The sequence below is a fragment of the Talpa europaea genome (genome assembly GCF_964194135.1).
Source record: "Talpa europaea genome assembly, chromosome: 3".
In the NCBI taxonomy this organism is placed as follows: Eukaryota; Metazoa; Chordata; class Mammalia; order Eulipotyphla; family Talpidae; genus Talpa; species Talpa europaea.
The window spans coordinates 148983825-149005426 of record NC_140069.1 but is presented as its reverse complement, the minus strand read 5'-3'; the positions used below and the strand labels follow the sequence as shown (position 1 = coordinate 149005426).

Sequence of the window (21602 nt, the reverse complement as noted above, 5' to 3'; positions counted from 1 at the left end):
CTGCAAGGCTGTTTGGTGCCCTTGGCGGTGTGATACGGAAATGACAAAAACCAAACGCCTGGCGAAAACCAATCTCGGCCTCTGGCCGGATCCCAGCCGGAGGCGAGCTGACTGCAGCGCGGCGTTAGACTGCCAAGTGAAAAGAAGCTGCTTCGGTGAGCACGCCACACTTTCCCGCTTGGTAAAAGATTTTATTTTGTAAAGGAGAAATTTAAAAGCAGATAAATTCTGAATGTCGACCTTGAACTTCAGGAACGTGTCTTACTGCAGGCGGCAGAGCACAGGCTTAGGCGGGAGGCACGGGCCATGGCGCGGCGGCTGCGGCAGCCCCTTCCCCCTCCCCAGGCCCGAGCCCCTGGAATGGCTGAAGATTTACAGGGCATTTTAGGGATGGAGCTGAGAGGGTGAAGCAGGAAAGCAGAGGCCACCTCCTGGGCAGGAGGAGGGGCAGCAGTGGCTCAGGAGGGCAGGAGAGCTGGGCGAGAGGCAGCGGGGCAGATGAGGGGGGCTCCCTCACCCTCCCAGCACCTCCCCGGGGCCACCCTGCTCCAGCCCGGCCCACTTCTGGGTGGAAGGAAGGTGAGCGGAGAGGGTAGCACTAGGGGTTCAGAACCTAAAGGCAGCTACCCCCCAGAGCACCCCCAGGCCTTCCTACCTTCTGTGCCCCTGCTCCCTGCCTGCCCCCCAGTACCCAGGCAGGAAGGCTCTGGAGAAGGAAGAAGACAAAAAGGAAACCTGCAGGAGACCTTCATGAGGATAGAGTTTATAAGCGGAAACTTAGCACTTCTCGTCATGACTCAGTTTTTCTTGGCTGCTGCCTTGACGCTCTCCACGTAGGATAAGTACTCCGCGATGATGATCGCCTCGTCTTCCAGCGTGGAGTCCAGATAGTCTTCCTCGTGTTCCGGAATGTCTTCCAGGATCTCGTTGACGGCCTCGGTCTCGATGTCCTCATCGGTTGAGGCACTGGAGGTGCCTGCCGTGAAGTGACAGCGGAGCCAGGTGAGCGCGGCAGAAAGGGGGGGTCCACACCATGCCCCGCTGATCTGGCGCAGACCCCGGGCGCCCCGCCCCCACGTCGCCCCCGCGCGCGCACAGCCGCACCGTCACCCTCTGGGGCTGTGGAGAGCCAGGACCTACCCGCCGAGTCCGAAGGGGACGTGGAGGGCGTTGATGAGGAATCTTCCGGCGAGAGCTGGAGGTCGGGGGGGAGGCTCCCTCCGTTGAGCGCCAGGGTCTGAGCTGCCAGCTGGACGCTACCCCGGAACATCCTCAGGGCAGCTGTGGCCGCCGCCACATCGAAGCCCATGTACACCAGCTGGGGGAGAGCACGGGGTGACGTACCGCGGCGGGACAGCCTGGCCTCAGCAAGGTCTGGGCACTGCCTGGGGGCACCGCGTACAGGCTGGGGCTGCGGGGACAGTGCTGCCCACTGCCCCCGGTACATCAGCTGAGGAGCCACCGCCGAGCAGTGTGCTAGTGCAGGGGGCCCATGACAGCCGCCACCGCCACCTCCTGAGCAGCTGGCGGGGGCCCGCACGAGGGATAGAAGCCTGAAGAACCACCACTGGGCGCGTTCCTCCTGGGCCCTCTCCACGGAGACGCCTCCTGTTTGCTCCTGCCCCTGCACTGCCCCCTGCTCGCTGGCCCAGGGAGCGGGACTCAGCAGTCCTGCCACCACCCGTCACCCAGCCAGTCCCAGCGGGCTGCAGGGCAGGGGCACGTGGCCCTTAACTCACTTGGTCAATATTCTCCTGGGAAGAGCCTTCTTGGCGGTGGTGGTTCTCAGGATTCGAGTCACTCAGCCACCACATCTGGGGGTTACTGAGGAGAATCTACACACAGAACACACGATCTCGTCACTCATCTGTGCTCTCAGGCGAGGCCGCGCACCCCGGCTGGGCAGACACAGCTGGGGCTCACACCTGCAGGCAGGACAGGGTGGGACGGGGCTCTGCCAGGCGGGGCTGGCGCCGAGGGGGAGGGACATGCCAGGCTGGCCAGGCACACAGCTCACGTCAGAGGAAGTGGGATAATTCCAAGAACCCGGAGCTGTGCCGGCTGGGAGGAGGCCCCCGCAGGCTGCTCCTGGAGGAAGACAGGGCGGGCTGGCTGGGCAGCCTCACCTTGAGGGCCTCATCCAGGTTCCCGCTGGCCTGCTGCAGGGCCTGCCGGGCCGCGCGGCCGGAGTAGCCCATCCCCTTCAGAGAGTTGATGCTCTCCAGGCGGCGCCTTTTCTTCTCCTTCTCCTCCTTCCTTATCTGGGCCAGCTCCTGTGGGAGGAACAGCAGGGCACTAGCTGGGGCTGAGAGTCTGTGGGAAGCCTTCCCTGTCTATGCTGCATCTATGCAGGAGTCGGGTGACCAGGCAGCCCAGAAGACAAGATGAGGCCTCAAGGGCAGAGCCTGGGGCTGCTCCCGGGCCCAGCAGCCCACAGCAGGAGCAGGGACTTCCAGGTGGGTAGGGAGCGCCTTGACGCCCCCAGCAGGCACCTGAGCAGGGCTGGCCCAGGATAGCCCCTCCCACGGGAGGAGGGCAGTTCAGCCAGATGCCTCCCCCTCCATCTTGCTAAGCGGGAGGGGGGGAGCCCAGTAGAGGAGAGGGGCTCCCTGGGGGATGCCAAAGCACCGACCGCCCACCACATTGTGGGCAGCAAGCCCTTTGCTGCCCCTGGAGCCCAGAAATCTCTAACACCCAGAAGGTGGGTGACAAGATCACCTATCTACTCCCATGGCGCTTGGCCCCATGTCTCAGGCACCAAAGCTGCTGCAAGAGCCTAAGAAGGGGGCCTCCCCCCGGTGGTGCAGTGGTTGAGCGCTAGGCTCCGAAGCTGCCCGCAGCCTCCGCAGCGCTGGTTCGATCCCCGGCCACCGGCGAGGGTCCCACATGGCGCGCAGACCTCTCCTGCCGCCCGCTGCTCCCCTCAGCAGTGTACTTCGGTCCTTCTGCCTGCTCTGCTCCCCGCTCTGGCTCTGGTGAACCTTCTTACCCTCCCGCGCGTCTGACCGTACCCAGTGCTTGTATAAATAAATCTTTAAAAAAAAAAAAAAAAAAACCTAAGAAGGCCTATGGATGGTTCTAGTCTCTTCTCTCCCATTCCAGCCCTGTCAGCAGAATTCTGAGTTTGTTCTGTAAACTGTGATGCCCATTAAAATGTTATTTCAAGGGACTTTGCTGCCAAAGAGGAAAAAAACCTAAACAAGCTTAAAAGCACTGATTCAGGGCCTTCCCTGGTGGCGCAGCAGTTGAGCTCTAGGCTGCAAAGCTGCCCGCAGCCCCTACAGTGCCGGTTCGATCCCCGGCCACCGGCAAGGATCCCACATGGCGCGACAGACCTCTCCTGTTGCACCCGCCGCTCCCCTCAGCAGTGTATTTCGTCAGTCTGCCTGTTCTGTTCCCGCTCTGGTGAATTCTTTCACCCTCCCGCACTTCTGACTCTACCCAGTGCTTATATGAATAAATAAATATTTAAAAAAAAAAAAAAAGCACCTATTCAAGAGCCCACGAGCCGGGAGTCTCGCCACGTGGGGTGGCCTGGCCGAGGCCAGCAGCAGGACGAGGGGGTTTCTACTGATTCCTGAGTCACCACTCCTTGCCCTGCGGAGACAGTCCTTGGGGGCAAAGGGTCAGCCCCGGAGCCGGCGCCCCCACCTGCCCAGGCCAGGAGTATGGCCCACCTCTTAGGAGAGTCACCACCGTGGACCCGGAACTCCCAGAGTCAGTTGTGAGACCAGCAGGCAGACACCTGCCCCCGGACTTGCCCCACCTCTGCTCTTCCTCGAGGCCTGGGACACGGATAAGCCACCACGGGCCTGACACTGGGCCCTCAGAGAGCACGTGTTCTTTAATGCCAAACATCTAAATCACTTTTTTTGAATCATGATGATGGGCATAAGGAAATTATTTTGTGATATTTCTTTTTATAGTACAAAGAATTAGAAAAACTAGACCAAGGAAATGATAATGAGTGTGGAGTTGAAACATTTCTGGACACAGAGGTGGAATCTCACTTGGGACTTGGGGGCTGAAGTCAGGGCTCAGACCGTGTGGCCAGGCCCTGTGGAAACCCCAGGGGCCACCACACTCGCTGTCCCCTTGGTGCTGCACATGAGCTTGGCTCCACCAGAGTAGAGGTAGACCAGAGTGGCCTGCGCTCAGGACCACAAAGGGACAAACTCCTAGGAGTTCGCGTTTCATTGCTCAGGGAGAGGCTCCGCCCAGGGCTGAGAGGGCGCAGTTCCCTGGAGCCCACACTCTAGGCATGTGTTGTTCTCACCGGCCAGCCCAGCCCTCCCCAACCCGGGTCCTGAGAAGGGACGCAGAAGGTTCTAGGGCCAGAGTCTACAGCTGGAAAGGACCTGAGGAACCTGACTTGTCTCAGGAGGGTCCTTTCCTCACCAGCTATCTTGCCCTTTTGACCCAGCTCCTCTGCTATAAAACTTGCCTACTCAAGATGGCGGCACCTCTCCCCGCTCCGGAGCCCGGTCTGGATGCACTTCAGCCTGCTCCGAGTCACTGCAGTTTTGAGTCTTTGCTTTTGTGACTTAAGGGAAATCCTTCCAGTGATTTCACTCATGTTTCCAGGCAAGATTCCCACCACAAATTACAAACATGACCACCGGGAAAAAAAGCCCCTTTAAAGTGGTTTCCAGAAACACACTATGGTAACAGACAACTGCCTGGGTAACTTGGTGGCCCGTAGGTCTGAAGTTGCAGCAAGAAATGAAAGGAAAAACATGCACTATCTGAAAACTGACGCAGTTAGAGAACACGAGTGTCTCCGGCTCCCCAGCTGAAGGGCATCAGTACCTACTATGGAATCATGCGAGACTTTCCTTTCAGGGCCCAGAGCTAACGCATTTGGGGAAGAAGCTTCTATGGCCGCGCTGTCACTGCCCCTCCAGGTCAAGGTACCTCTCTGCGGTTGGTGATGTGTGCGGCCGCGTGATCCACGTTCCCCTCACACGCCCGGAGGCCAAGTCGGGCTTCCTGGGGGGTGAATCCCAACTGCAACAAATTGTGAACTTTCGATGGGTCGATGTATAGCTCTTTGAAGAGCTGCTGTGCCTGCAGATAGAGGAACAGCAGGAGCATGTAGCGTGGCAGTTTAAAGCTTAGCACGGGAAAGGGGCTGTACCCAATGTGAAGGAGGGGCATCAGATTTTAGATGAAAACCCAAAACCGACCCATCTATCAAGTAGTAAAACTGCGCTCTGCTCCCGTGACTCACACATCTGGTGGGAGGGGCCGTGTCCACAATCTCCTGTTGTTTTAAAGCCCTGACTGTGCTGAGGCCCTGGACCATCCTGCCCCGCAGGTGGAGCAGAAGCTGGACTCTCCCGCCCCCTCTACTGGCAGGAGAGGGCACTGACAGTGCAGCCCGGGCTCCGCCCACCGCTCCCCGCTGACCTCCAGGAGGGACCTCAGCCATGCTTACCTTGTTGAGATACTCAAAAGCTTCTTCACCATTTCCACTGTGGTAATTTCGGATGCCCTGAAGCAAGTAAAGTCTTAAAAACAAGACCTTCTCTTTCCCACAATTTCCCTAAAATTATCGGAGGAGAAAAGGCACAATGTTGTTTCTAATCACAGGTCAGAACCCTCACATCTGCACTCCCTCTGGCTCCACGGGGTGGTGGCACTCCGAGAGTGCTTACACTTCACCACCCCTGACGGCCAACCACACAGTGCAGCCCACCCCCCAGAAGGGGCATTAAAACCCCTTCCAGCCCCCTAGACAGCAGCCCTGGTGGTCAGCAGGGAGGTACCAAAGCCTAAGCCAGGACCAGCTCCTTCCTGCCCAGATTTTGGACAACTTGTGGGAATCACCTAAGAAAAATCCTCATTCAAATCACAGCTCTTGAGCTCTGCCTGCTTATGTGAAGCACCGTGCTCTGATGTCTATTTCCTGCACTTAAATCATCCACTAGACTGTCTGAGCCACCCCGGTGTCCTGGTCTGGGAGTTGGGCCTTGAAGACGGTCCCGGCCAGGCTGGGGGCCACAGACCACAGTGGAGCCGGGTCTCCAAGACCTGAACCCTCCCTCATAGAACAGCTTCTTGCAGAGTGACTCCCGTCCACAGCAGTTGCGTCTGGCAGCTTCTTAAATACTCTAAACAGATGCGCCCAAATTCTAGAGAGGGGCTTGGGAACGCACCGATTACAGTAACATACTTTTATGTGGACCAGTCGCTGATGATTTTCTCCGTAACAATTTTTAAAGCATCTCTGGGCCAGGTTGAGCTTTTTTTCCGCGTCATCCAGGCACTCCAGCTGCCCCAGGCGGAAGTAGCACCACACAATGTCCAGCTGGAGCACCGCGTAGTTGTCCACCGTGTCTAGCAGCTCCCTGCAGCACTCACTGGGAGTAAGCAGATGGCACTGTCACTGCACAGCAGTGCCCCATGGGGTGACTGGAATTCCTTTCTGGTTCGGGGTCTCCCCAAAGGCTGACTGCTCTGACACCGGGGCCCGTGTTTATGAAGGGAGCTGCATTTACCATCTAGGCCTTCCAGTGGGGGAAAGGCATAGGGCTCAAGAACAGCAGCTCACCACCACCTGCCGGGGGCGGGGGGGCTGGAGGTTCCCACTATGCTGGGAAAAAAGCCTTGGCAGGAAATGGGGGCCAAAGACGGGGAGACCATGCTTCAGGGCAGTGGTTTCCTCTCCTGGGCCAATTAGAACGGCCAGGGTGTGAGGCAACTCCTTCCCCTCCCCTCCCCTTCCCGTGAGGTACTAATGCTGGGGCCCCACGGAGGTCCATTATGACAGCATCTCTGGTGGCGGCGGCCTGGATATTCTCCATCGCTCGTCATGTGGGTCTACACTGTCCTCGGGTTGGTGCCTGGGGGTCAGGGTTTCCCTCTACTGGGGAAACAGTCTGGCCACGTTGTTTGGAAGAGTGTTTCTGTCCGGACTGCCTACTTTTCAGGGACTCTAGTCACACATCTCAGCCTGGGGGCAGCTCCACCACCTGCAGAGGTCCTGTTCATGGGTCTGCAGTGGTTCGTCTCCCAAGTGACTGTCGTCCCCACTAACGCTAAGCTTCTGTGTCACTTGTGGGGGGTCTGAGTCTAATTATTGTGTTTCACCCTCACTGGGCTTGTAATTTCTTGCATCTTTAGGTACCCAGTAGTTTCCAGTTGGATGCTAGACATGCTACGTCGCTGTGAGCACTACCGAGCTCTGTCTGGGATGCCGCTGTGGGAAGCAGTGTGCAGGCTACTTCTAAGCTTTGCTGAGTGGGACCACAGCAGCCTGGGCCAGACTTGCCCTTCCACCGAGGCATGGCCTTCTGAGCCCTCCATGACCAGAGGGCCTGGGATTGCAGTTTCCTGCTTTGGCTGCTGGGAACGAAGTTACTCCTGGCCCTCCAGTTATCTGAGGACGGTTCTCTCTGCTGTCGGGGGCTGTGTCCCCCGCCTCTGTTTCCTCATAGGCCTGTGCTGACACTCACTCAGCAGAAGACCCAAAGGGGACCCTCTGAAGCTCCCCGACTCCTCCCTTGGCTGCTCTCCTCTCACCACTCTGATGCCCCTTGTTCCAGGTCCAGTGTTCTCAGGAATCCATCAAAATGAAAAAATAACACCAAACTTGATCATTTTCAAATACCCAGCCTGTCTTTCAAATGTCCATTGGCCTGCTTTATGACCTCGCGGTGCCAGGAGACCCTGGGGCACCGCCGGCTCCGGGTATGCAGCCCGGGACATGGCCGGGCCCCTGAGACCAGAGACGAAGACTGCCAGGCCCAGGGCAGAAGGCCATGGGGCTGCCTGCCGGCCAAAGACAACCAAGGTAGCCCTGCAGTGTGGCACACGCGACAATCCACGAGCTCACCCAGATACTTTTGAAAAAGGACAGGAAACTCCCCGGTCACATCACCTCATAGGCGCTGCCAGGGAAGCAACTTACTCATTATGGAAAGAAAAACCAGGCCCTTCACTCTGCCTCTCTGTACCAATCGCACCTCTGCGCAGCCAAACAGCTGAGGGGGAAATGACTTCTCCAGCAAGAAAGGCAGGAGGAAGACGGGGCACCACCACTGTGTAGCCCCAACGCAGTAACAGACTTGGGGAAGGAGCAACGTCACTCCGGGGCCACTGGTGTCCCACGGGGCACTGAGCAGAGCTGAGGTGGACAACACATCCTGAAAAGACGCTCCTGTAGACACAGCAAGCGTGTGCCTTCCTGACCTTCCTTACAGAGGGGAGAGCCCAACTGGAAACGCGAAGGGGAGAAATCACTGACAAACTGGTCGCACCTCGGCTACTCTGCCACGTCACTTGCTGTCTTGGGTGAAAACCTGAAGTACGGGGGGGCTGGGAGGTGCTGCGGGTACCCTGGCCATCTTCCTTAACTGGCATCCCCGAGTCAAACGTGCCTACCAGAAATATTTGTCCGCGTCCAACAGACATGGCAGGGCTATTCCATACTCTTGTCTTTTCAGGAAAGCTCTGCCCTTCTCGTGATATCCCATAGCTAACATAAGGGCCTAGGAAAAACAGGGATTTAAAAAAACATCACTTTAAACTATAATAAAACAAATTATATTAAAAGCATATTAAAACTAAAGAAATCAAATAAATTAAAAAAAAATCACAACAAATCTGAAAATGAAAAAATATAATTAAAGGTTTATTTCATTGAGACCCTAAAGCCAGGGGCTCGATTTACGTGCTGACATGCACACCCAACACCTGCCCACCGTCCAGCACGGCCTGAGGCTGGAGATGGACCCCCCCTCCACTGCCTTCAGAGACCGAGCCTGGGAGGCTCGGGCCCTTTTCCAAAAGAGCATTTATGTCACTTTCTATTCACATTACATTTCATCTGAAGTAGCTGCAAATTCTAGCATTTCCAAGACAATTTTTAAAAAGTGATCCAAAATATTTTTAAATTAGTATTTTTAGATTTAAATTTTGGTGTAGGGCCTCTCTGGTGGCCCAGGGGCTAAAGTCTCAGTGCTATCAAGCTATCACCAGCCACTGCAGCCTGAGTCCCATCCCCGGCCAGGGAGCTGACCCACAGGGTGCCGCAGACCTCTCCTGTCTCCCCACTGCTCCCCTCAGCAGTGTATTTCTGTCAGTCTGGCTGTTCTGTTCCCCGCTCTGTCTCTGGTGAATCCTCTCAGCCCCCGCACCTCTGGCCTGCACCCCAGTTCTTGTATGCATAAGTAAATAAATCTTTAAATTGATGCAATTAAATTTTGTAAAAGTTTTGCAAAAAAGATCTGGAGGTCATTATTTAATATGAAAGAACAGGCAAATAATCACCAGCAATTAAAAATAAAATCAGTCCACCAAGAGCTACAATTTTCTCTTATTCCAGCTTAACATTAATCCTTTCTTTTATACAAAATATTTTATGTAGTAAAACCCACTCAAAACTGTCCTTTAAAGGCAGAAAAATTAAAATTAACTTGTCGCCTCGTTTGGAGAGCTTTCCATGATCAGAAGCTACATACTCCAGCCCAGAGCCCGGTCCTGGGCCCCAGTGGAACACTGCTCCAGACACCGTGTGGACACATTCAAGGGCAGAGCCACTGCCCACTGCTCCAAATTCCAGAAAAGGGAGGGGGTATGGGGAGAAAGGAGGGAGGTTAGACTTCCCTGAACTGGGCAGCCCCAGTCCCCTGCTCTGTCCATCCCTAAGGGGGAAGCCTGTGGTGAAGGAAGCCACAGGACATCGCTGCGGAAAGGGGAGGGCACCCCAGTGTGAACTGCTCTGGAGCTCTGGGGGCCCACCACAGGGGCTGCCTTCCCTGCTCACAAGTTCAAGACAGAAAATGGCTTCTAGCCCTTCATGCTTAGATAAAATAACCAGAAAACCCTCTTCTGACAACAAATCAAAGAACAAGCCAAGAACTTCCACACTTACTTTTCTCTCTGAGGGAGGGATTTTGATTGAGCGCCCGGTCTGGTTAGCGATGTCTAGGTACGGTGTGGTTTCTGGGTCCACCACCATCTCAGCTGCAATAAAACCAAAGGAGCTCCGTTAAGTCAATGTCAGACAGTACTGACAGGACAGTGCAGTGTCAGATGGCTGGGGACGAGAAGCCAATGAAATGGGTTGGCCCCTCCCCTGCCACCATCAAGCACTTGAGTGAGGTCAGGGCCCATGCCAGGCCCACCTCTCTCCGCCAGGATCTCCAGCCCTCTCTTAGTCCTCTGAATTCTTTTTTCTGTAAGTTCTGCTTCATTTTGCTCCTCTTCTTCAATCTGGAATTTTTTTCTCACGTCCTCTTCAGACTGCTTTAGCTCCAGCACCATGGCTTTTACATTGTGGGTCACTCCTTGTTCTTCCAGTGTCTTCCCTGCACAAGTCAGAAATGCACACTATAAAAAGTGTCATTAAATTTTCTGGGGATTAGTCCACTTGCTATGTCAGCTGGCATTCTTAAAGTGGCACCTGCAAACCAGGCCACATCCTTGGCAGGCGACCAGCTTAAATCTGGTGTGTAACTATGTTACTGTCAGGAAGTGGTTAGAATCAGTCTGTGAAAACAGCTAAATTCATCCTTTCTTATGTTCTGTTTTCTTCATAAAACCAAATGGCAACAATAAATACTTAAGAGCCTACTCCAGGGAGTGCCCTGTGCTAGGCAACAGGAAGGAAAATGAGGGCACACAATGCCCTCAAGTTAGAGAAATAATAACTCAGTTCACAGCCAAGGTCGAGGAGCTGTACAGCTCCACTAACAGAGCTGACAATATATATTTACTGGTTGTTTTCTGCCTTAACATTCTTATTTTAGTAAACTCTGAAATAGCTGGTTTTGAATTACATATGCAATAAAGCCACCAGAAATTTTTTTAATAGAAGAATGAGAAAAAAAGTTGCAAGATCACTGTTCCCACATCAACTTGATCAACACTGTTGGCATGCCCTGCCAGAACATACCTAGTTGTAGCTGTTTCTTATTTATGACAATTTTGATATAATTTTCTTGAAATCCAAAGGTTTCAGCTATTCTGTAAAATAAACCATAGGAATCAAATTTATTTTTTGCCATCATAAAGACTTGAATGCTGACAGCGGCTTTGTGAGGTTGACCCCAAATCTCAACCCCTGACTCTCCATCACCACCTCGTGACAAGGACACACCGTGACCGAAACTGCAAGGGGCAGCGCTCATGGCCGTTTTCCCGTGAGGTAGAGCCCACGGGGGCACGTGGCCACCTGAACAGGTGGCTCTGGCCTCACCCTCTACACCTTCCACAGGCCGTGGGTGTGTGTATGCGCGCGCCGGGTGATGGCTGTGTCCCGGCTCCACGCCTAACTGCCCTGCTACAGACCCAGCTACTGGGTCTGCTACAGGCGAGGAAACCCAGCTTTGGAAAGCCTGGAGAACACTAGAGAACTCCACCCACAGCATTTAAAAATATGTAAGTGGTTGAATTAGCTGAGCAGCCCTCAAAAGTTAAAATTTCAGGGCCTCCTGGTGATAGGGAGGCTAAGCGCTACCACCGCAAGGGCCCACTGTGGCGCCCTGAGTTGGATCCCCGGCCAGGGAGCTGACCCACATGGCGCAGCAGAGCTCTTGTCTCCCCGCTGCTCCCCTCAGCAGTGTTTCCGTAGCTCTTCCTGTTCTGCTCCCCACTCTGTCTCTGGTGAGTCTTCTCACTCCCCTTCTCCCAGCACACCTCTGGCCTGCACCCCAGTTCTTTCATGCAAAAATAAATGAAATCTTAAAAAAAAAAAGGAACTTCACTAGTATATAACAAGCAGGCACGTTTTTTTTTTTACAGATGGAACAGCCTGGAATGGGCTAAAACAGTTTGCTGAACGTCACAGCCAGCCACCAGCGAGGGGGAATCAAATTTAACACAAATGTTAATTGAATGTATATTCCATTTAGAAAATGTTTCTAAGTTTACTAGTTGGATGACTAAATCACTAAAGCATGTATCTTTTATAGCCTTTTTTTTGTGGATTTAACTTATAAAAGTTAAAAGTAAGTTTCAATCATTATATGATATTTTACCTTAATTTATTTAAACAACCCCCCATTGTTGGACAGTTTCATCATATTTTATACAATAAAGAAGTCAATCAATAACACAAATGATGTGGGGAGCGTGCTGGCTCCCATTTCCACCACTCGCTCGCTCTTCCAGACCCAGGGCAAGCGCTGCAGGAGGCAGACAGTGGGCTCGGGGAGGCGGAGGAGAGGAGAAGCCCTGAGTCCTCATCCTCCTAAGCTCCACCTGGGCCGCTAAGTCCTTCGGCCTCAAAGCCTCCCCTTCTCTTCCAGAGCGCGGCAGCAACACCCACCCAGCTGGCTCACGGGGTGGCCGGGGAGAGTGAGGGTGCCACAGCAGGGCCCAGAGCACAACTTACTTGGCCCTCAGTTCTCTGCCAGTGATGTGCAGTCGGGTCTCCAGCAAGTTTTTCCTGTCCTATTTAAAAGACAGAATAAAAGGAAACGGACTTGAACTTGATGCCCTTGGGAGCTATAATCACCTACAGAATCGGAAAGGTGGGACTGTGCAACACAGGGTGGAAGGCTGAAAGGATCACGCAGAGAGGAGCAGCTGTTGAACCTGACCTGGCCCAGGGGACCCTGTGGCCCAGCTGCGCTGGAGGGGGCAGTTGTTCATGGGGGTCTTTATTCTGGGGGCCTGGCCTCGGCAACGGCACTAGGGCAACCCAGTGAGCAAGGGACATTGCCCGTCACTGTCCCCTTAGAGGAAGGAATGAGACACAGTGGCGGGGCCTGAGGGGAAGACATGGCAGCCTGAGGACACTGGGAAACCAGGTGAATCTGCTCCACCTCCAGACGCGCCGAGTGCTTCCTGCCTGGGGACAGGACTTCTGGGCAGCAGCGCACGCCAGTGAGGAGGGCTCCTGCGCAAATCCCTACCACCGTGGGAGCACGTGCTGGCACTTAGATCATTTTTTCCCCTTCAGAAAGCCCTTATACCTTTCATAGAAATTTTTAACAGTGTTACAGAGACACAGTTTACTCATTATGCAGTTCAGAGCTTAAAGTTCATAGTTTACTTATTGAGCTCTTGTGTGAAGAGCAAGGGCCAATGGCTCCTGGATCTTACAAGCATTTCAGAACATTTTCATCACCATCTCCAAAACACCAGGGCCCACACACCCCCAGCTCTGCTCCTCCACCCCCAACCCAGGCAACCACGACCCTATTTGCTATGCCTCTGGATCTGCCCATCTGGGGCACTGCCCACGCAGGGAATCACGTGGTGGCCTGTCCACTCTGCAGAGCCATCTGCACCTCCAGGACGGGTGCCACCACACTCACCCACAGATGGACATCTGGGCTCTGCCACCTCCTGGTGGCTGTGGACAGGTGCTGCCATAAATACCCACATACACTTTTTTGTGTAGTTAGTTTTCATTTCTTTTTATTGGTTTCCATGGTAACAGACAGACACACATGCATGCACACACACTCATTTCTTTGGAGGGTGATTAAGAGGATAAGTCCCGAGGCCACCACCTTTCAGCTGACCACCCTCTGACCTCCAAAAGCATAGAAAATGGGACAAATTCCTTTGTGAGGTATCCTACTGCACCCAGTTTTATAAAACCTGAAGTACTCCCTGCAAACTCTGGGAAAGGTTAACAATGTGACGGTGAGCTTTGTGAGCTTGTGAAGTTCCGAGGTCCAAACCCACCTCATAAATGTTGCAGTTTAAGAACCCATAAAATTAATTTTTAAATTGATAACTACTCAGCAAAGAAAGTAACCTACAGGAATTTTAACCTTGGGTAGTAGCTTTCAAACACCAGCAACTTATTCAATCACATCCCTCCATTAACTAAGCATCAGTCACCATGAAAACGTGGGGAACTGACTCACTTTTCTTAGTCTCGGAGGTAAAAACACCTCGATGGTGGCAATTCCTGTTGTCCTGAAATGCTCGTTGCCTGTGCCACGCTCAATCGCTTTGCAGCGTATTTCTTCTATCACCTTTTCGACCTCATTCTCACAGCACTCCAGCCTGTCGGAGTACTTCTTAGCAAGGTCCTGCAGTGAAAGGTCAGAAAGCACGTGAGTCCAGCAGCAAGTGGAAAAAAAGGCAAAACACAGGTGGAGCCTGCACGGCTCTCAGGCCCCACCGGTGAGCGCTGTCCCGCACCTGCAGTAGGAATTCAGGTGACTGGGCATTCGGATAGGTGTAGAGATTAGGGAGGACCCAGAGAAAAATAAAAAGGAAAACAGGCCCAACAGAAAAAGCTGAAGTAATTGAGATTAGCCGGGGGCGAGGGGGGGGGGAGGCGGAGAAAGGAGGGCTGTGACTCCAGGACCACAGTAGAGAAAATTATTTTAATGAAGAGTGACCTGACCAACCCCACTGGGGTTGTCAGCACAATCAGATTAGACTTTGGAAAATTCTGAATCACTGGCACTGGTTATAAAGTTATTTGGCAGAGAAAACTTCAGAATGATAAAGAAACCTTAGAAGATTTAAGTTTGTGCTTAGAGTGAAGCCACTATGCTCCCTTCCCTAAAGAATAATTTTCATTTGGACTTCACAGTTTAGGGTTTTGTTAAATGTACATGGCCATACCATGCAGCACTTAAATGACAATGTAAGTATGTATTTGTGATGGGGAAATGCTTATGATACACAAAGTTATTAAAAAAAAAAAATCAGTGTTCCATTTTTAAAATGATGTAAATCTGGGCCTCCCCTAGTGGTGCAGCGGTTGAGCGCTGGGCTGCGAAGCTGCCTGCAGCCTCTGCAGCGCTGGTTCGATCCCCAGCCGCCAGGGAGGGTCCCACATGGTGCGCAGACCTCTCCTGCCGCTCCCGCTGCTCCCCTCATCAGTGTGTTTCGTCAGTCTACCTGTTCTGTTCCCCGCTCTGGCTCTGGTGAATTCTCTCACCCTTCCGCACTTGTGACTGTACCCAGTGCTTGTATAAATAAATAAATTTAAAAATCTAAAAAAAATAAAATAATATAAATCTACTTAAAATATATGCTTTTGGGCCTCCCCAGTGGCGCAGCGGTTGAGTGCTGGGCTGCAAAGCTGCCCACAGCCTCTGCAGCGCTGGTTCGATCCCCTGCCACCGGCGAGGATCCCACATGGCACGCAGACCTCTCCTGTCTCGCCCGCTGCTCCCCTCAGCAGTGTACTTTGGTCCTTCTGCCTGTTCTGCTCCCTGCTTGGGCTCTGGTGAATTCTCTCGCCCTCCCATGCTTCTGACTGTACCTAGTGCTTGTATAAATAAATAAATAAATCTTTAACAAACAAACAAATAAATAAATAAAATATATGCTTTTTCTGGAAGAACTTACACCTATTATTGCTCAAACTTTTTCAAAAAACTGAAGAGGGACTACCTCCTAACACATTTTATGAAGACAATATTACTTTAATACCAAAACCAGATAAGGACATCACAAATAAAATCACAGACCAATATTGCTGATGAACACAGATAAAAAATTCTCAACAAAATACAAGGAAAGTGAACAATTTACTAAAAAGGCCATACATTATGACCAAGTGGGATTTATTCCAGGGATGCAAGGATGGTTTACCATACTACATCAATTAATATAACACTACATTAACAAAAGGACAAAAATCACACGATCATATCAGATACAGAGAAAGCATTTCACCCACTCATGACAAAAACTCTTAATAAAATGGATAAGAGGCAACACACCTGAACATAATAAAAGCCATATACTATAAACCCACAGTCAATATCATACTTGATGTTAAGAAAAATGAAAGTGACAGACAAAAATTTGACATACCACTATTTGACATAGTACTAGAGGTACTGGCCACAGCAATTAGACAACAGGAAACAAACAGAATCCAGACTAGAAGTGAAGAAATGAAAATATTATTTTCAGATAACATGAAAAGTATAAAAAACCCTAAGGACTCCACAAAAACACTATGAAATGTGGTAAACTACCAAATCAATACACAAAAATCTGCTGCATTCCTAAATGCAAATAACAGGAAAAAAAAAATAGGAAAATAATCCCTTTTCACAACAGCAACAAAAAGAATCAAATGCCTAGCCAAAATTAACAAAGAAAGTGAAAGATCTACACAATGAAAACTACAAGACATTGTTAAAAGACACAGAACAAGACACTAAAAGATGGAAAAGATACTCTGTACGTTCATGAAAGGAGAGAATTAATGTAGTCTAGATGGCCATCCTGCCAAACACAAGACACAGATTCAATGCAATTCCTACTGAAATTCCAATGATATTTTTCAAGGAATTAGAACAAAAAATACATTTGTATGTAAACACAAAGGTCCCAAGTTGCTAAAGCAATTGTGAAAAAAAAAAAAAAAAAAACAAATATGCTGTCCAATTTTAAGCTACATTAAAAACGAACAGATGGGCCTCCCCGGTGGCGCAGCGGTTGAGCGCTGGGTTGCGAAGCTGCCTGCGGCCTCTGCAGCGCCGGTTCGATCCCCGGCTGCTCCCCGGCCACCGGAGGAGGGTCCCACATGGTGCGCAGACCTCTCCTGCCACCCGCTGCTCCCCTCAGCAGTGTCCTTCGGTCCCTCTGCCTGCTCTGCTCCCCACTCTGGCTCTGGTGAATTCTCTCACCCTCCCGCGCTTCTGACTGTACCCAGTGCATGTATAAACAAAACAAACAAACAAATATAATAAATAAATAAAAACATGCCTCTATTAAAAAAAAAAAAAACATAAAAAAAAAAAAAACGAACAGAAATTAAAGCAGTATGGTATGGGAAAAAAACAGATAACTAGACCAATGGAACAGACTCCAGAGCCCCAAAATAAATGCACAAATCTATCACCACAGGAGCTAAGGCAGAGGAGTCACGGCCATACAATGGAGAAGGGACGTCTCGTCAACAAATGGCTCTGGGAAAAGAGTGATGCCGGCTCATTCTCTTAGCCCCACACACAAAAATAAATTCAAAATGGATTAAAGACTTGGATGTGCGACCTAAAGCCATAAAGCACACAGAAGAAAACGTACTTGAAACCTTCCACGACAGCAATAACAGAGCTGTCTTAGGGAGCTCCACGCCCACCAGGGAAATGAAAGCAAAAGCAAACGGGGCACAAGTGAAAACACTTTTGCATGTATCAGCAGCCGAAAGACAGGCTCCTCGGGAGGAGAAATCTGCTTATCACACATCTGATGAGGGGTCAATATCCAGCTTACATAAAGAACTCACACACTTTAACAATGAAAGTACGAACCACCCAATGAGAAAACGGGCAGATCTGAACAGGCTCTCTTCCGCAGAGGATACAGAGGCAGCCCAGCGACAGGGAAATGCTCACCAGCACTTCTCAGGGAAATGCGAGTCAAAGCCACAAGGAGATTTCACCTCATACACAGAGAACAGCCTACACAGAAGACTGCTACCAGCAAAGGCTGGCGAGGGTGTGAGGAAGAGGAACCTTTACTCTTTCTGTGGGTGAGAACGGAAACTGGTGCAGCCAGTTTGGAAGGCGATGTGGCCCCACCTCAGAAAAACTAAAGTAGAGAATTCCCACTTCCAGGGGTCTATTCGAAGAATGAAAATCATCAAGTCAGAGAGTAAAAGACACCCCAATGCTTACCCAGCATCACCTACAACAGCTGAGACACAGAAGCAACCTGAACCTTCGCTGACAGAACCGGACCAGGACACGCAGCGTGTGTGCACAATGGAATCCGGTCGGCACAAAGAAAGAAGTTCTGGCATCGGCAAATGGAAATCACTCAAGGGGATCATGAAAATCAAAATAAGCCAGAAAGAGAAAGATAAAGAGCAAATAGTTACACCTGTATGTACGATATAAGGGAATAATATAAGCAAATACACAAAACAAAATAAAAATAAGCTAGTTGAGACGGTTAACCAAAATGCGGTCCCCAGAGGTGAAGAGCGTGGGGAGCGGGGGTGGAGGCGTGGATGCTGGTGGTGGGTATTCTGTTTTTAAAAAAAATACCATTTCTTGGGCCTCCCTGGTGGCACAAGTGTTAAGCACAGCACTCTGAAGCTATCCACGATCCTTGGCCGGCCAGGGAACTACCCACAGGGCGCAGCAGACTTTCCCTGTCTCACCGCTGCTCCCCTAAGCAGTGGATTTCAGTAGATCTGCCTGTTCTGCTCCCCACTGTGTCTCTGGTGAATCCTCTCACCCCCCACACCTCTGGCCTGTATCCCAGTTCTTGTATGCATAAGTAAATAAATCTTTAAAAAAATACCATTTCTTAATAGTTACATAGAAAAAGACTGGAGAAATATACTACTGTTGCTATGTTAAATTTATTTCTAAAATCCGCTGGGGTATTGTCCTGGTATCATTGCTAATTTTAAAAGCCCAAGCCCTCATCCCGCCCAGCAGGCAAGTCTGGGAGACTTGAATGGATAAAGGGAGTGGACAGGGCTGCCCTGGGAACCTGGACACTGAGCTGATGCTGCAAAGAGCCGATGACCCTCTATGCCAGTTCAGGTCACACCCAAGACCAGTCCCCCTGACCAGTCACTGACGCCTGGGCTATAAATAGAGCCTCCCCCACTGCTTCTCTTAGCGGTGGGTTTCAAGAAATCCACCTGCTCTGTTCTCCACGAAGTCTCTGGTGAATTCTTTTACCCCCACGCCTACACCCAATTCTCCCCCAAGACAAAAAATATTTTTAAATATCTGTTTGACTGTATATCTATAGATACACAGATTCATTATTGCTATCACCAAAAAAAAAGTGTTCCTTTAATAAACACTTAAAAAAAAAATGCTTCCTCGGGCCTCCCCGGTTGCGCGCTGGGTTGCGAAGCTACCCGCGGCCTCTGCGGCGCCGGTTCGATCCCCGGCTGCTCCCCGGCCACCGGAGGAGGCTCCCACATGGTGCGCAGACCTCTCCTGCCGCCGGCTGCTCCCCTCAGCAGTGTACTTCGCTCCTTCTGCCTGTTCTGCTCCCTGCTCTGGCTCTGGTGAATTCTCTCACCCTCCCGCGCTTCTGACTGTACCCAGTGCATGTATAAACCAAACAAACAAATAAATAAATAAGACATGCCTCTAGAAAATTAAAAAAAAAAATGCTTCCTATATTATTTAGAAAATCTAGTTACCATGTGAAGGGTGATTCTCCCGTGACACCAATTTTGATACCATCGACCCAGAGTGAGCAGCAGACACTGCAGGTCTAGGGTTCAGGTACACAAGACTGCCCTCATTTCAGACACCTAGTCCCCAGGTTACCCACACTTTTGTTCTGACTTGACAGCAAAGTGAGGTTTCCCCAGCCTTTCAGATTCAGTAATTTACCAGGAAGACAAAAAAGTCATAAAAATGCCACACGATTATGGCTTATTATAAAAGAGACAAAGGCCTAGGTGAAGAGGTCCATCAAACTAAGTCTGGATGGGTCCAAAACACAGGACCCGTCCTTGCGGAGGTGGCATGTATCCCTCTTGGGGCACCACGAAGTGTCTTTCATGCCACACGGCTGATTAAATCACCGACCACTGGGGCTTGCTTCTATCTCTAGCTCCTTTCCCCTCCCTTGGCAGGTGGTGCTGAACGTTCCAAGCTTCTAAGTTTGTCCTTTTGGAGACCAGCCCTACCTTGAAGTCATGGCCAAGCGTTGCTCCTATCGCCCTAACCACTCGGGGAATTCCAGGGGTTTCAAGAGCACTGCCCCAGGAAATGCAGCCAATGACCAATGGCTTCCCTATCACGTCACACCCAGTTTTTACCAAACACACTCAGAAGACCAGAAGTCGGTCACATAAAAATAAAAGGGAGGCCTGTTAGGCACAGGAGACACCCTGGTGCAGCTCGTCCACTCCCAAGTGCAGCAATGTGTCGCCACACAGGACAATCCTTGGTCCTCATGACAATCCTTAGTCCCTGACAACTGCCCCTTCATTTACTGTGGGACAGTGAAACTCAGAGAGCAAAGAAGTACGTTTGAGGTCAATTCAATATAATGGATTTCTAGCAAAGATGATGAATGTGTGTCTGCCTAGAAAAGCAGGCAGCCTCCCTGGTGGCGCAAGGGGTTAAGACGCGACCTATGAAGCCTACTGCAACCACTGCTGCACGAGTTCGATCCCTGGCCAGGGAGAAAACCCACATGGCGCAGCAGACCTCTCCTGTCTCACCCGCTGCTCCCCTCAGCAGTGTGTTTCAGGCAGTCTGCCTGTTCTGTTCCCCACACTATCTCTGGTGAATCCTCTCACCCCCCCACACCTCTGGCCTGTACCCCAGATCTTGCATAAATAAGAAAAGAAAAAAGAAAAGCAAACCTCAATTTCCAGAAATTTCACCCATGTCTCATGATAAAAGAAACTGAGGCAAAATTATTAAATATACATATTTTGGAAAGACAGCCTTAGTGCAAAGAGAGCTGGGAAGGACTCTGCCTCACAGCAAGCCCACCGAGCAGGAGGGCTGAGAATGCGGCCACGCTGAACGAACACACCGGCTGGCAGCGCGGCTACTGCCCACCCCCCACCCCAGTTCCCAGGTGAAGGATTTTGCGGAATGCTGATACTAAAGATAGTATATCCCTGCAAAATAAGACAACATTCTCTCATGCCTAAAATCTTACTAAACAAAAACAAGCTTGTCAACTTCTGGCAAAAAGTAGATAGCTGCTTGTCACTAACACTTTTGATTAGGGTGAAAGTATACAAGGTTGTGCCTGGCAATTTCAGAAGCTCATTTACCAGGAAGACTTATAACACTGCTAATTAATTACATGTTAAGAGAAAAATACCTTTAACGCCAAACCAACTTCTTTGTTTTCTTCTGTATAGGGAGGTTTCCAAAGTTGAATTCTGTCTTCCCTTAAAAACTGGGTCAATTTCGCTTGGAGGTATTTCTTTTGCGCCATCCTTCAAAGCAAAAAGGTACAGCAGTGATATGCCACCACATCACACTTCAAAGTCTTTTGTAACTTATTAGCACAATCATGTTTTATAGAGAAAACAGAGCCCTCTCCAGCCTAACCTCAATTAGGCTTTAACTAACCCCAGACTTCTCTAAAATATATTTTATGTATAAACTATATTTTATATATTTGTTATATATTTAACTACATGTACATGTAGCATAAAATTGTATTTCAAAGTTGCTAACATGTACTAAGGCTTATTACACATCTCTATTTCTTAACCCACTATTATTTTCTATTAAGAAAAAAAAGATGAAAACAAGAGAAAGATGAATCCCTAAAGTAGGGAACTTTCAGAAATAACTCAGCATAGCGTATACATATTCTCTTGTATTTTGGCCGGTTTAACACAAAACAAAAGACCAGCCACTCTGGTAGGTGAACAAAAGGAAAAGCTAGCAGGAAACCTGAACTATCAATAATGAATAGTCTCTATATCTGAGTTGTTTTTATGGTACTAGACAAGCTTTCCACAACAGTGATCACTGCACAGCAGCAGACGGGTGTATATCTTGTGACAAGGGCACACTGGCAGATCCACTCAAATCTAACTTGGGTCGATCATCATTTTACAGCTGGGGACATCCAGGCTGCCATTTGTAAAATGAATTGGCCAGGTGACAAAATCAGAAAGGTCCATAACTAGCGCTGGACTTCCACCTACAACCCTGGACTGAGCACTGCCACTCCCTCGTCTGCCTGTTTCTCCTCCAAAC

The 21602-nt window shown here is 50.5% G+C and overlaps 1 protein-coding gene across 3 annotated transcripts; it reads right to left on the bottom strand.

Annotated features, from left to right (window-relative positions):
• Window positions 1-797: 797 nt before the first annotated feature.
• NUB1 (negative regulator of ubiquitin like proteins 1) lies at window positions 798-20827 on the bottom strand (the record flags this gene model as incomplete). 3 transcript variants are annotated; one of them, XM_084230094.1, is made up of 14 exons in its annotated part: window positions 798-976; window positions 1141-1318; window positions 1740-1835; window positions 2127-2273; window positions 4915-5067; window positions 5438-5545; window positions 6176-6362; window positions 8386-8492; window positions 9878-9969; window positions 10131-10313; window positions 10901-10971; window positions 12341-12399; window positions 13830-13997; window positions 20710-20827. In XM_084230094.1, the coding sequence occupies 14 exons, from the start codon at window positions 20824-20826 to the stop codon at window positions 798-800; spliced, it is 1845 nt and encodes a 614-aa protein (XP_084086220.1). The 3 variants fall into 3 exon arrangements, with proteins under 3 accessions (XP_084086220.1, XP_084086221.1, XP_084086222.1); XM_084230095.1 differs by having other exon boundaries at window positions 2169-2273; window positions 20710-20826; XM_084230096.1 differs by lacking the exon at window positions 2127-2273 and having other exon boundaries at window positions 20710-20826.
• Window positions 20828-21602: the final 775 nt, after the last annotated feature.